The sequence below is a fragment of the Anguilla rostrata genome, chromosome 1 (genome assembly GCF_018555375.3).
Source record: "Anguilla rostrata isolate EN2019 chromosome 1, ASM1855537v3, whole genome shotgun sequence".
Lineage (NCBI taxonomy): Eukaryota > Metazoa > Chordata > Actinopteri > Anguilliformes > Anguillidae > Anguilla > Anguilla rostrata.
This window is the reverse complement of record NC_057933.1, coordinates 39321004-39334139: the sequence shown is the minus strand read 5'-3', so window position 1 is coordinate 39334139 and position 13136 is coordinate 39321004. Positions and strand designations below refer to the sequence as shown.

Below are 13136 nucleotides of genomic sequence, written 5' to 3'. Positions count from 1 at the left end.
AACATGGACCAGATTACCTCATCAGCAATGATGACAGTAATGTAACACTGCCATAGCTGTCCAAGCCAACTGAGTGGGTGGATGACCATAAACAATGGCCAGACATCGCTACAATGGTGTCATAAACTACTTTGTTCTTAGTGAAGGCACTAATGGCTAGGAACTGCGAGAAAGCATGGAAGCATGCAATTTCTTAATAGAAATAAAATAGGAGAAGAAGTTATGACACCATCGGGTGGTCATTGACTGCAGGGTTAGGGAAGTCCTGTAGCCATGCAGCGGAAGGTAGGGACATTACAGCAGCGACTGTATTAGATAGAAACCCTAAAGTGTCAGTAGTACCAATCATGTTCTTTTATAGCAAAGGCTAGGTTAGTGAAGGACTGGTCAAATAATATTCAATGTGAAGCATTTCGTATGTAATGTTTTTTGGTGTACTTGTCCAAGCTTATTTTATGAAAGGCTATAATTTACTAGGTTTTCACACTGGGTGAGGTATTCATATTCTGAGAGGAAACATAAGTTTATAATACTGACTGTGTGTGAAGTACCTGTGCACAGGTATCGTATTGCCAAAATGTTCTGGGATACCAGAATCACACAAAAGAATAACACAGAAACCTACAGTTTTTTAGGAGTTTTAGATGATTTTGTTAACTGATGTGGAAACTTAATTCATGTAAAACTAAAGACATGGTCATTGATTTTAGAAGGCAGCCAGTCACAAAAGCTACGGTCATCGAGGATAAAAATACTGAATATTGAACTAGTCATTATTTACAAATACAGAGGCAAAGTTATTGACCATAATCTCTCATTTGAGGCATTGGCTCATTTATGTACTTTATTCATTTATTCATTCCTACTGTACGCATTGTATTACTTAACACCACTGATATTGGCTACAAATATTGCTGCACTTCATGGTTATTTTGCTGAATGTCTTGTGTGTTCTTAACTTTTGTAATCTGCCTGCAAAGCAAATTTCCCTTCTGGGATAACGAACGTAGTGAAATTAACTGAACTGATTACTGTGACGGGCGAGGTAGGCCACGGCCCTGACCTTTATTTTGTGTTTGTTCATTCTGTGCTTCTCTGTCCTGTCTGAGATATCATCCACCAGATCGCCTTCGTCGTCGTCCTCTTCGTCACTGTCATCAGCATTTTCTAAGAAGTTAAATGTTTCCAGAACATCTGTATTCCTGTCAAAGGAGCACGGACAGTGTCATTCGGCACAGCCTAAAAGGTGTATAAACCATTCCTAAATAATAAATATACAGAGGAATTCGCCGCCAGAAATTCTTCATTATCATCAAATGCTGTACCATACAAAAAAAACTATATATTACGCGTATAATTACACAATTACAAGATAAACTGTCAACCCGGCTTTCTTGAAACTGAATAAATTACATCTACAAGTAAAAGCATATAAATATCCAATATACCTTAATAATATTCCAAGGAATGTGCAATTATTCTACAAAAAATTTTTCTTCTAAAGAATCCTGTAGAGGTTTCCCTGTTATGGCAGTGCATGGAACAGACCTTTTCATATCTTGTCCCTTTTGTTTGGAAGGTGCGTCTCCTCCATTCAGAATCTGCTCCAGGTTCTTAGTTTCCACTGAGCCATTCTGCTCGGAACCGGACAGACCCAGTAACGACCGGACTCGCTGAGATCGCACATCTAGAATTGTGTCCGTGTAACCTACCTCCTGAAGATATCTGACAGGACACAGAGTGCAGTGGGTTACCATTTAGAACACAGAGACCGCAGTGTGGGTGTCATTCAGGCACTACATCATTCACTAGCATATTAAGCTTACAGTGCAGTCCGTAAGTATTTGGACACCGACACAATTTTGTGGATTTGGCTCTGCACCCCAGAACAGTGAAATGAAACAATGAACATGTGCAGACTGTAAGCTTTAATTTGAGGGTATTCACATGTGTACTGGGTGATCTGTATCAGGACTTTTTATTCAGCCCTTTTCATACACAGTTCCCCCATTCTTCAATGGGGGAACTATACAATTGACTGTTAAATTTTTTGTGAATGGAAAAAAAAGTTTGACTGATAGATAAAAATAGACACAGATTTTTTTGGTGTTGGTGGCCACTTCTTTTTTGTGATATACTGATATTTATTTGGATTAATTTGGCATTTACAAAGTAATCGACTCCACTCTACCAATTATTCATTCATGCTAACTTCATGTAGCATTCAGAATAACAATCAACCATTATTCCCTTTAATAAACACACAAAGCAACAAATGTTCATATTTTATCAAATTCTCGAAGAAGCACTGTGTTTCAGCAGATGCATGCCACAAGCAACTGTCTGTAAACGGAAACCATAGCAAGAGTCTCATGTGAAGCTTGTTAAATAAGGAAACTAAATTCTTAAAATGCACTGACTTTGTGAGACTTAATCTGATGCAGGAAGATGGGTAAGTTAGCACTGTCTGTGCAGATGTGCATTAGGTACTTACTGTCTGAGCAGCTGTCGGCCTTGTTTCCACGTTAGCTGACTGTTTTGAGGTACAGCAGGGACCTCAGAGTCTTTGGTTTCTTCTGCAGAGAGGACATGGAGCAGTCAGGTAAATGTTTCAGACGGATGTTGCATTAGCTACATTTATAAAAGGCTGCAGCTGTGGAGGGGGGCTCCTCACCTGATTCAAAACTAGGCATCTTCACTTCACCTTGATTGAGTTCTGTGCCATATTTTAATTTGTGGTACTTGGCTCTGAAACCAACATAAAAAGGGTAATTACACTTAAATGAGATTAAAGAAAGATGGTGTAATTTTAGGAAAAATAATCCTGGGGTGGCTACATTTAGTGGTGAAGGCCAGATACCCTGAATTCAAAGTGTATCCTGCATTAAAATTGCGGTATCCTCCATTTCTCTGCATGCTGTGGATCCTAGAAAACCATTTTGTATGTTTTTGAATATTATGTGAGATGCTAATGTGAAAAAGCAGATAAGGCTAACCTGGAACACCACCCGTGATTGAGATTTAACCACAAAAATATACTGTAAATCAGTTGTTTAAACACACACCATGCAATGCTACTCAGACCCACCAACTAATCAACACCCATTAACAACACTCATTGATAAAAGGCAAAACATCAAATGAGATAAGACTACCCACCTTTCTTGCTTTAATGCATATTCTAACATTTTTATTCTTCTGACTAGGTCATTCTTCAGATTTTCCTGACCCTTCCTTTCTCCTTGTAGGAATGCTATTCGGGCCTGATGGAGACAAAAAAAGACAGTGGTTAAAATCTATACCACAGAGTGCCATTTACTGCACTCCAAAACAATACAGAAATAACCTGGTGCACAACGGTCACCTGCCAATACAGCTGCACACAGCTGTTGGGAGTGCGACTGGCAGCCTGACAAAACTGGGCTGTTTGAAACATAATTACAGGTAGAATGAGAAGTTTAAAACCAAACCAAAAGTAACTAAAAGACAGGAAAAACGACTGATGCAATAAAGGGGGATGGAAAGCCACCCACAGTAACAGCAATCACTATCCCATTTGAAACACATAGGCCTACAAGAAACGAGGTGGCACACTTTGGGTTAATTCATTGCTTTAGTGGCAGAGAGAAATCCCACTCACATTTACATTTTTAGCACAGAGCCACAGAAGACCACCCCCCCCCCCCAACACACATACACACATTTTATTCTGGTTCATCAGGGGAGAGAGAGTGGAGAACATGCTGCTCTATAACTACAGCTGTTAATTTGGCGAAATTCTCTGCTGCTCCAGGTCTCCCCCACGGGTGCCGGGGCAGAGCCCCCATCCCCGAGAGGGGAGGAGAGCAGCTGTGTTATTCCATCTCCATTACAGGGTGGCAGAGGGGCTATTTTTACCCCCCTGCAACTCGTGCCAGGGTCGCTCCGACAACCACGCTGTTTAGCACGTAAACGAAGGGCAGATTTCCACAGTCATCAGGGAGGTGGGGGGGGATGCTCAGCATCACGGCAACCCCTCTCAACCACCTGTGAGCGCACTTCCCACAATGTTATACTGCAATGCTGCCGAAAACATTGCGGGAACATTTCGGAGCGTCAGAAAGGCAGTGGGAGTTCTCCACCAAATGGTGAGCTGCCAGGACAGAGTCAAGTAAATGCACTTAAAAGCCAGAAGGAACACTGCGAGAACACAGAGCGGAGCAGTATAAGGCTCTGGGCTAGTTTAAAAGTTTGTCCACTTACACAAATCACACAAGGGCAGCTCTCGGGACTACAGGACAAATGAAAAAGCAAAGTGAGGAAGAGGGAGGCAGACGGAGTACAGGGAGGAGTACATTTGAGGTAGAGGAGTGAGGACATGAATACACTCCTTCCTCCTTACTGCTTTCAGCACTGCATGTTTACTATCATGTGCCAAATAACACTAAACAGTGGTGCAAATACTTTGAAATAAAGTTTGATAAATGAGGCCGAACGCCTCAAAACTATACAAAGTGTGTGAAAGGACAGTTTCAGTTTCGGGAAACTTATCGGTACATCAAAATGAATGTCTGGAATTTCAGCACAGGATTGTGGGAACTGCTCATATCTTCTGACATTACATTACAGTAAAGGCTAAGAAAATCATTAATGATTAATGCTACTCATTTAGACATATTTAGATGCAATATGTTGCATTTTAAACAAAATAGCTAGCCATTAAAACCTTTTATTTTATAAAGATTGTTTTCCTCATAATTAAATAAGAGCCAAGAGTAATTTAAACATTTAAATGTCCCTTCCTGCCGTGTGGATCAGCCTCCAATAAAATTTAGTATTTCAACCAAATCAGTCAGAGGAACTGCCAACCCAACTATTGCTTGAACCAAGGAGCATGCTGATAGAGGACCCCACAGAAGTCAGACGTTCACGTGGAGGTTAACAGTGAGAGCCCAGCACTCAGCTGAGAGGAGACAGCTGCCCTACACCAAGCAGATTATAGTTTTGGGTCTGTCATAACAGCCTCCTTGTCTAAAGGCAGCTAGCCTTATGAGCAGTTTATGACACCAGTGAAGCCTAGAAAGCAGGACATGGTACTTCACAAATAGTAAGATGCATCCAGGCCTGATGACTCATTGGCTGTGCCTATGGGAGCACACCTGCTCACTAGCAGCCTGGCGAGGACAGAGAAATGGCTGCTCGACCCATCTAAGAGTGGTCAGGAGAGACAATCCATGGAATGGCTGCGCCCTGTTGTCCACTCCTCACACACCATCAATAGCAACTACCCACACAGTTGAGGCCAATAGTTTACATACACCTAAGCTAAAGACATTCAAGCTCAATTTTTCCACAACTCCACACATTTCATTTTACCATACATTTCCTGTGTTAAGTCAATTAGGGTATCTACTTTATTCCCATAGGAGGCTGTTTCAAAATAATAACTAAGATACAGATTTATTTCAGCTTTCGTGTACTGTATCAGATTTTCAGTGGGTCAAAAGTTTACATACACTTTGTTAGTATTTGTTGGCATTGCCTTTTAATTTCTTAACTTCAAATGCTTGGGGCAGCTTCTCACAACACTTTGCCGGAATTTTTGCCCATTCCTCCTGACAGAACTGGTGTAACTCAGTCAGGTTTGTAGGCCTCCTTGCTCGGACACACTTTTTCTATGGGATTCAGGTCAGGGCTTTGTGATGGCCACTCCAATACTTTTGTTGTCTTTAAGCCATTTTGTTACAACATTGGAGGTATGCTTATGATCACTGTCCACACCCAGTTGTGACCAAGTTATAACTTTCTAGCTGATGTCTCGAGGTGTTGCTTCAGTATTTCTAGATAATCCTCCTTCCTCATGATGCCATCTATTTTCTGAAGTGCACTAGTCCAGCAAAACGCCCACACAACATGATGCTGCCACCCCCATGCTTCACAGTTGGCATGGTGTTCTTCGGATTAAAAGCCTCACCCTTTTCCTCCATTCATAGCGCTGATCATTACTTCCCAGTCACATGAAGGAGTTCTAGCAAAGATTCTCACCATGGCCACCTTACTGGCCTTAGTCACTCCAACCAAATTACAGCCTTTTTGAAAACAAAAATTCTGTTTGGCTGTGTTTCAGCCACCAATTAAATGGCCTCACGTGTTCCCAGTTTCTCAAAGCCATTTAGCATTATTCCTGTCACTTCTACAGGCATAATGATGGATCCAAAAGACATCAAGGGTGATTGGCTGAAATGGAACATACAGTTTGGTTTTAGCAAGACCAAGAAAGATTTTTTCAAGAGACAGTTTGTTAATTATGACAACTGCTTTTAACTAACATTAGCATCTTCACCATAACATATTCAAGTAGCCATCATAATAACATAACTACATAAGGAAGCTAGATAATGTTGTTTCTTGAGGATGTGATGTAATATGTAATGTTGCTAAGTAGTTACATGTCACATCACATCTGAAAGAAACAAATTAAACAAATATACAAATTTATGTTTCCACTTCTGACACAGCCTTTTACAGCTAATTAAAGTTTTGAGTTCTTACCAGTGACTTTCTACAAATACAGACATGCTTTGATTTAGCATCCCTGAGTTTTGCTCCTTCACCCTCATGTTTAATAGTCTGAAACCACTTTTTCCACTAACTATATGGAGCGCAATGGATTGTTTTCTTGGCTTTGTTATTTGTACAGCTCACCCAGCAACTTTTCGCCATTATAATCTTGATGATCCACTGAGTGCTTAATACTATCTATATGGAGTGCCACGGATACTTTTTCCCCATCGTGGGGGATGTGGCCCATTTATGTACTGTCTTTATGATCATGGTTGACTCCGCCCCTTCCATGTTGACTGACAAGCCGAGTCATTTTGAAATACATACACAACAAAATGAATAAAAGAGCCAGTGTGCAGAGTTAAAAAATAAAAAGATCAAGAAATAAATAAGATACTTAAAATAATTAACAGATATTTATTTCATTGCTTATTTATTCATTTCATTATCAATTTATTTGCTTATTTATTTCATGCTTATTTATTTACAAATATTCAATTCAATTTTATTTGTATAGCGCTTTTTTACAAAGAACTGTCACAAAGACATTTTACAGAGTAGCAAGGCAAGAGACAGAGCAAAAAGAGTAAACAGAGCAAACACCAGGCCTGAACCCCCAAATAGCAAGTACATAAGGTAAAGAACTCTCGGTGGCGAGAAAACACTCCCCAATGAGAAGAATTCTCAAGAAGAACCCAGCTATAGAGGGGGAGCCCATCCTCCACTGGCCAGCCTGGTGTAGAGTAGCAGACAGCAAATTAAATGGGTTGAGCAGGTTACAGCTGAGGTGAAAGCTAACAGGAATAGTAGAAGACCAAATGGTATAGGCCTAGTTAGAATAGTGCAGTTTAGAGGAGCCTGGTGATGAATCTGGAGCTCCAGACAGCATCAAGGCATGGGAAGGGGAGGAGTGATATACATTCATTCATTTAATTTAGTCACATTTGGTCTCCCACATTAAAGGAGCAGGTAAAAAAGCTTGTTTGGAGGCTGAGTTCATCTCAATACACTCTTGCTTTCAAACAATCGGAACATCAGCAGCAGCATCCAAGACACACCCTTCACCTGAAATGGGTGGCGTCAGCTGGATGTGTACCGAACGGATTAATGCAGATCAACAGCCATTAATACCACGTCCTTGGATACTGCAAACAGTCCACCCAAAAGCTAGCTATCCCAAAGTGACTCCACTGAGTTTGTAAATGAAGGCCGTCACTTGTTAGATGCAATTAACAAAAACATATTTTTGAAAAGGGAACCAAATGATATTCTTAATAGACCACACTGTGCATTTTCAGCAGACGTGTTGTTTCAGGGATGGTCAGTAACTACTGATGTGACCCATCAGAAAACTCCAGGCGTATGTGTTCAGCTAATAATGATTGGGCTAGGCTGTCGTACTTGTAATGAACGGTTGGCTGCCTTTTATTTACCTATCAAACTACTGTTTATGGTAGTACCAAAGTTTACAATAAGACCACAGAATACAATTACACCCTATGCAACACTTACACAGTCGTCCAAAGTAATGATTACGGTGCACTGCGGGTATAGCACAACATCCAACCATAATCTGTAGACTCTACCTGCACTGACAGCCACTGTCTACGACTGACATGCAGACGAACAGCAGGTGTTCGGAATCTCCAGCTGAAACTAAACACCTGAGCGCTGAAATGGGGATGCACATTTCAGTTCGCTGATATCAAGGAATCAAGGCCCTCAAACTTTGGACAATTACAATAAATAAGCACACATATTTATACACATGTATGTACACACATAATCGTACACACACATATGCCAAACCTCTTAATTTCCACACCAGAAAAACACTGAAAGTGTTCCCAAACGAAACAGACTTGGGAGTAAAGTTGAGACGTGTCCATGACGCAAACTACGGAGCCAACGTCCTCAAGCTCAGTAAACACATTTTTCCAGTTCAACAAACAATCTAATGTTTATCATATTAATCATAGATATGTCCCCAGCTCATAGCCGATTTTTGCCTGGAGAAAAATATGTAAATCCAGAGTATGACTCAAAAGGTCACAACACTCACTCCTCACTGGCTGCCACTAGCTTTGTTTACACAGGTCAGGGCACGGTGTTGTCAACTGTGACTGGCAAATTGACTCACTTAAAGAACTGGATGTCGTCTAGGGTAGCATGATACAGTGAACTGCAATCTTTTTAAGTGTAATAAGAATAACCGCTGCCATGGCGCATATAGGCGACCTTTCATCTTTTTTGTTGATAACACCAAAGGCGGGAGTGAACACCCAAGCAGCAGAGGAGATGTGAAATGCTTCCGGGAAAAAGAAAAAACAGATGCTGAAACGACATCAGCAAGGCTTACAGCTTCCATGTGATTGAAAAAGCAAATGGCATGATCACATAGAAGGCGCAAGACCTTGATGCTAACTGGCCGTCTCATCAACACCCAATACATATCTCAGAGTATATAATATTCACAGACAGCGATGCCACTAGAAACCTATGGGGAGCACATCAGAGTATAATTTTATAAAGTATAATTTTTTGCTCAACAGACATGCTCAGTTTGTCAGTTGCATCCTTGGTCCATAGACATGTATATTTAACTAGACAGGCAAGCGCGCCTTCAGCTAACCGAAGCTTGTGAAGTCCCGGAAGTAAGCCCGTACTGTGCCTGTTGAGAGCAAAACATTAGATTGAAAAATGAAATAAGATGGGGGACTTGTGGCACAAATATATAAACAACCACAGAGTAACCCAGGAATCTGAATGCCAAGAGGGCTGGCTGCCTAAAACCATGAAAGCGGGACAGCTTTACCTTTACTGTAAATTAATCCAGAAGTGTTCCAGGCGAGATATGAAAATAAATTATACTTGCAGAATATTCACACTGCTTTAAGACACTGCACAACATAAAGGGGAAAAACTTTAAATAATATTTTTCTAAAGCAGGTGAGAAATCGAACATTCACTCATTGAGAGAGAAAACTGCACACAGCAGTGACATGTAGTCAGGGACAGAATGGGAATACAGTTAGATCACCGCTCAAATTAGCAGTGTGACAAAGGAAAATCTGCTACCGCGCAAAAAGGACAGGAATAGCCAGGGCCAACTCAGCACACAGGCCTCCAACACAGCTGCCTCGTGTTAACTGCCATCACCTGCTACAGCGACATTCACCAAAAGCTGTGATCAATCTTCAGCTCCCACATCCCATTCGCTCGGTTAAATCCCTATTTTCCTCTTTGCCCCAATTTCGAGCGCTAAATCAGATGTATAGGGTTATCCCTTAACTTCAGTATCCTGTGTTAATTCAAGAGACAAACACTCATCTCCTCTGAACCAGTCATTTCCATTCTGCAGTGTGCTAGCTAAGCTGCTCGGTGAGCCACTGTGTTGGGGCAGCACTGTCATACGAGACAGGGACAACCCTTCTAAAAGAAACTGCCCTCCCCCTCCCTGGGGTTACCAATTACGTGCCGTCCCGGGGGCCATCCGGCACAGCCAGCACTGGAGGGATGACGATTTGACACCGGACTGTGGGGCCCATCATTCCCAACGAAGCAGTGCGTCAGCCACAACTCTGACACAACAGCCCGCTGTGGCACGGGAATTAACACAGGGTTCAAGAAAACAATCCACATACTGAACAAAATATCTGAGTAAAAATGAGCCCAGGAACACAGGCGTTTGTACGGGTTATTCATTTAGGTCAGAAAATGACACACAGGAGGCTGGTGCATATGGGCAAAGACAAATGTCAGCGGGGAAACTGGTCTTTTCTTGAGCTGGAACAGGACCCAGCAGACCGCTGCAGAGAGGTCAGAGTCCTCTTCCCAAATTCCACCTCCGCAAGAGTCCACCCAGAGCATGAACAGCTGATGTCAAGTGCTTAAACTCACAAAAAAATTCAAAACAAGTGCCCTAAATAGGCCTTAATTACAGCAGCCTGGACTCACACAGCAGCCTCCTCGCTGATGGAGCTCTCCCGTACCCCTAACAGCTGCCTGTTTACTTCAGCCTTACTGTCCGCAGAAAGGCCTCGGCTGGGCCTTGCCTGAGGCGCAGCGGCTTCCCGCGACAGCCTCGCTAATTGTACGTTTGACATTCCTCTGACCCAGTTCTATTTCTTTTCCTTCAGAAGTGCAGCGTGCGTAGCTGTCCCTCTCAAACTATGCCAGCCCCTCACCACAGGAGGGGAGGGGCAGAGCGCTGCTCTGTGAGAAGCCAGTATCACAGAGTCCGCCTCGCGCCAGCAGCCAAGGACTGATGTCCGGGAAAAGCCTCTACTTCCCCACTGTCCTACTGCCACTGGAGAAAACCAGTATATTGTGGGCCACTGATTCTCGCACAGCACTGACATTCTGTATCACAAGCCAGTCTCAGGTTGTGATCTGTGCCACTGTGTGGAGGACAGGACTCGGGTCTGGTCTCAGTCACCTGGACCTCAGTCTTCCACAGGTCCAGTTCCACATTTAGGCCTATACTGTGAGCCAAACAAGTTAGCAAGATGATGCAGCCTAAAAATGAAGAATGACCTTTAGAGAACCAACAGAAGGTCACCCAACAGAAATGACTAGTAATCTCAGCCAATCAGAGGTTGTTATCCAGGGACAGGAGAATTTACTGGTCTCCCCTGGGCTTTGATCATAGTTTGGAGGTCAGGGACAGAAAAATGGTGATCCCAGGCTTCTGGACTGTTGATCAGACCACCCGTGGGGACACAGCCCAGAGAGCGACTCACAGAGCAGCATCTCCTCAGATAGTTAGGCCCTGGCCTGGAAAGCTGGCTTTAACCCAAATAGGTGCTATTTCCGTCCCTGACAGAACAGATAGTGAAGAGTCCTTCGATAACAGGGCCACAGTGAGCAAAGCGATGCTTCTACACAGTGACAGATACACCATCACTCAGATGAACCTGACACCCACCCACTCACTCTCACACTCACTCACTCTCTCTCTCTCTCTCACACACACAGACACACACACACACACACTTGCTCACACAAACACACTCTCTCTCACACACTCACACACACTCTCTCTCTCACACACTCACTCACACTCACTCACACTCTCTCACACTCTCTCACACTCTCTCACACTCTCTCACACTCTCTCACACTCTCTCACACTCTCTCACACTCTCTCACACTCTCTCACACTCTCTCACACTCTCTCACACACACACACGCACACACACACTGCAGTTTTCGAGTGGTTGAACATTTATGGTGAAGTTAGGCCGGTTGTGTGGCCCAAAAAAACATGTTTAGCTGCCATACAGTAAGTCTGCTATAAAAGGATAAACATTAGCTGCATATCAAAGAGACTTAACATGTTTTATTAACATGGGCCACCTGCTTGCAGCGCACTTGGGATTTCCCAGAGATGTGGTCTCTCTTACTAACACCGTGGTCTCTCCTACATGCCTGCCTGGCTAATTATGGGGATGCAGAGGACAGTTTATTCAGTTTTTCAATTTAAAATAAAATATAAAGAGTTGGCCAGGGTATAAAGAAGAGGCAGAATGCACAGCACAGTTTGGAGGAGCTACAGACCTATTAGTGGGTTTTGGTTTATGCTTGTTCTGCCATCTCACACGACTGCTTTAATATACCTGCCACATTCAGCAAGCTGGCAAAAACCAACGGCAAATTCCTAATCCGTCAGCATGGGGCACATCGGACAGAGACTGCCTGAATATTAAATGCTCAAAAATTCACGAAACAAATCAGCACTTTATTTGGGGGGGGGGGGGATCCCAGGTAATGTATGTGACAGCACAGACCAAGCGTACACCTTGGCAGCTATCGGAGCACCTCGGGTAGGAGGCAGCATGTTTACAATGCTGGTACAGGCGGACCAGGCCAGCTGAGCCAGTCAGCCACGTCAGGGCTAGAGTGCACTGTGGACAGGTCACATGGCTGCAGAGCTGAATTATGCTGACATTTTGAACATTATTAAAGATTTCTCAATAATCTCTTACTTTCTGTAATACTTATGCGTTTAAAAATTTGGTTTATCCTTTGTTGTGATCTATTTTTGTAAAATGGTGAAGTAAACTGATAAACCAATGTCGGAATTCTAAAGAAACTCTGCAATACCTAAATTATTCGTACCATCTTTCAGATTTGCCAAACAGGCGTTATGTTCAAAGCAATAAGCCACAGAAAGCACAGATTCAGCAAATCTGCATTTCATTCCAGATAAGAACAGCATTCAGCGGTTCAGAACAGTGCAGCTTCATGCAGGATTGTCTGTTGAGTTGAGCACATGTCACCGTGAAACCAGAAGCAGGGAAGTAAACAGCAGGTTAATGCATAAAACACCTCATTAATGCTATGAGCTGATACACACTCTGGCTTTTTTACCATTCCCTCCCATTGTGAGAGGAGCCCGTCAGGACAGAGTGAATGCCATTCCATCTGCAAACAACAGCTTGAGTGGCAAACATTTGAATCCAGTCCCTGTGACTGCATGCAGACAGACAGCAAAGGGATGCGCTGTTCTTCATAAACAGAGCGTTTAGGACAACCACAGTGAGCGCATTCTTGGGACACTGCCCTGCTAGTGCAGTCATCTGCCAGGGGGC

The 13136-nt window shown here is 42.9% G+C and overlaps 1 protein-coding gene across 2 annotated transcripts in view; it reads right to left on the bottom strand.

Annotated features, from left to right (window-relative positions):
* Nucleotides 1–13136, bottom strand: part of strn3 (striatin, calmodulin binding protein 3) — a 38364-nt gene that overhangs the window by 14372 nt on the left and 10856 nt on the right. For both annotated transcript variants that reach the window (XM_064336217.1, XM_064336210.1), the window contains exons 2-6: nucleotides 3160–3263; nucleotides 2675–2748; nucleotides 2495–2576; nucleotides 1549–1725; nucleotides 1064–1202 (exon numbers count right to left, since the gene is read on the bottom strand). In XM_064336217.1, the coding sequence (XP_064192287.1) occupies nucleotides 1064–1202; nucleotides 1549–1725; nucleotides 2495–2576; nucleotides 2675–2748; nucleotides 3160–3263 (576 nt within the window). The remainder of the gene's footprint in view (nucleotides 1–1063; nucleotides 1203–1548; nucleotides 1726–2494; nucleotides 2577–2674; nucleotides 2749–3159; nucleotides 3264–13136) is intronic.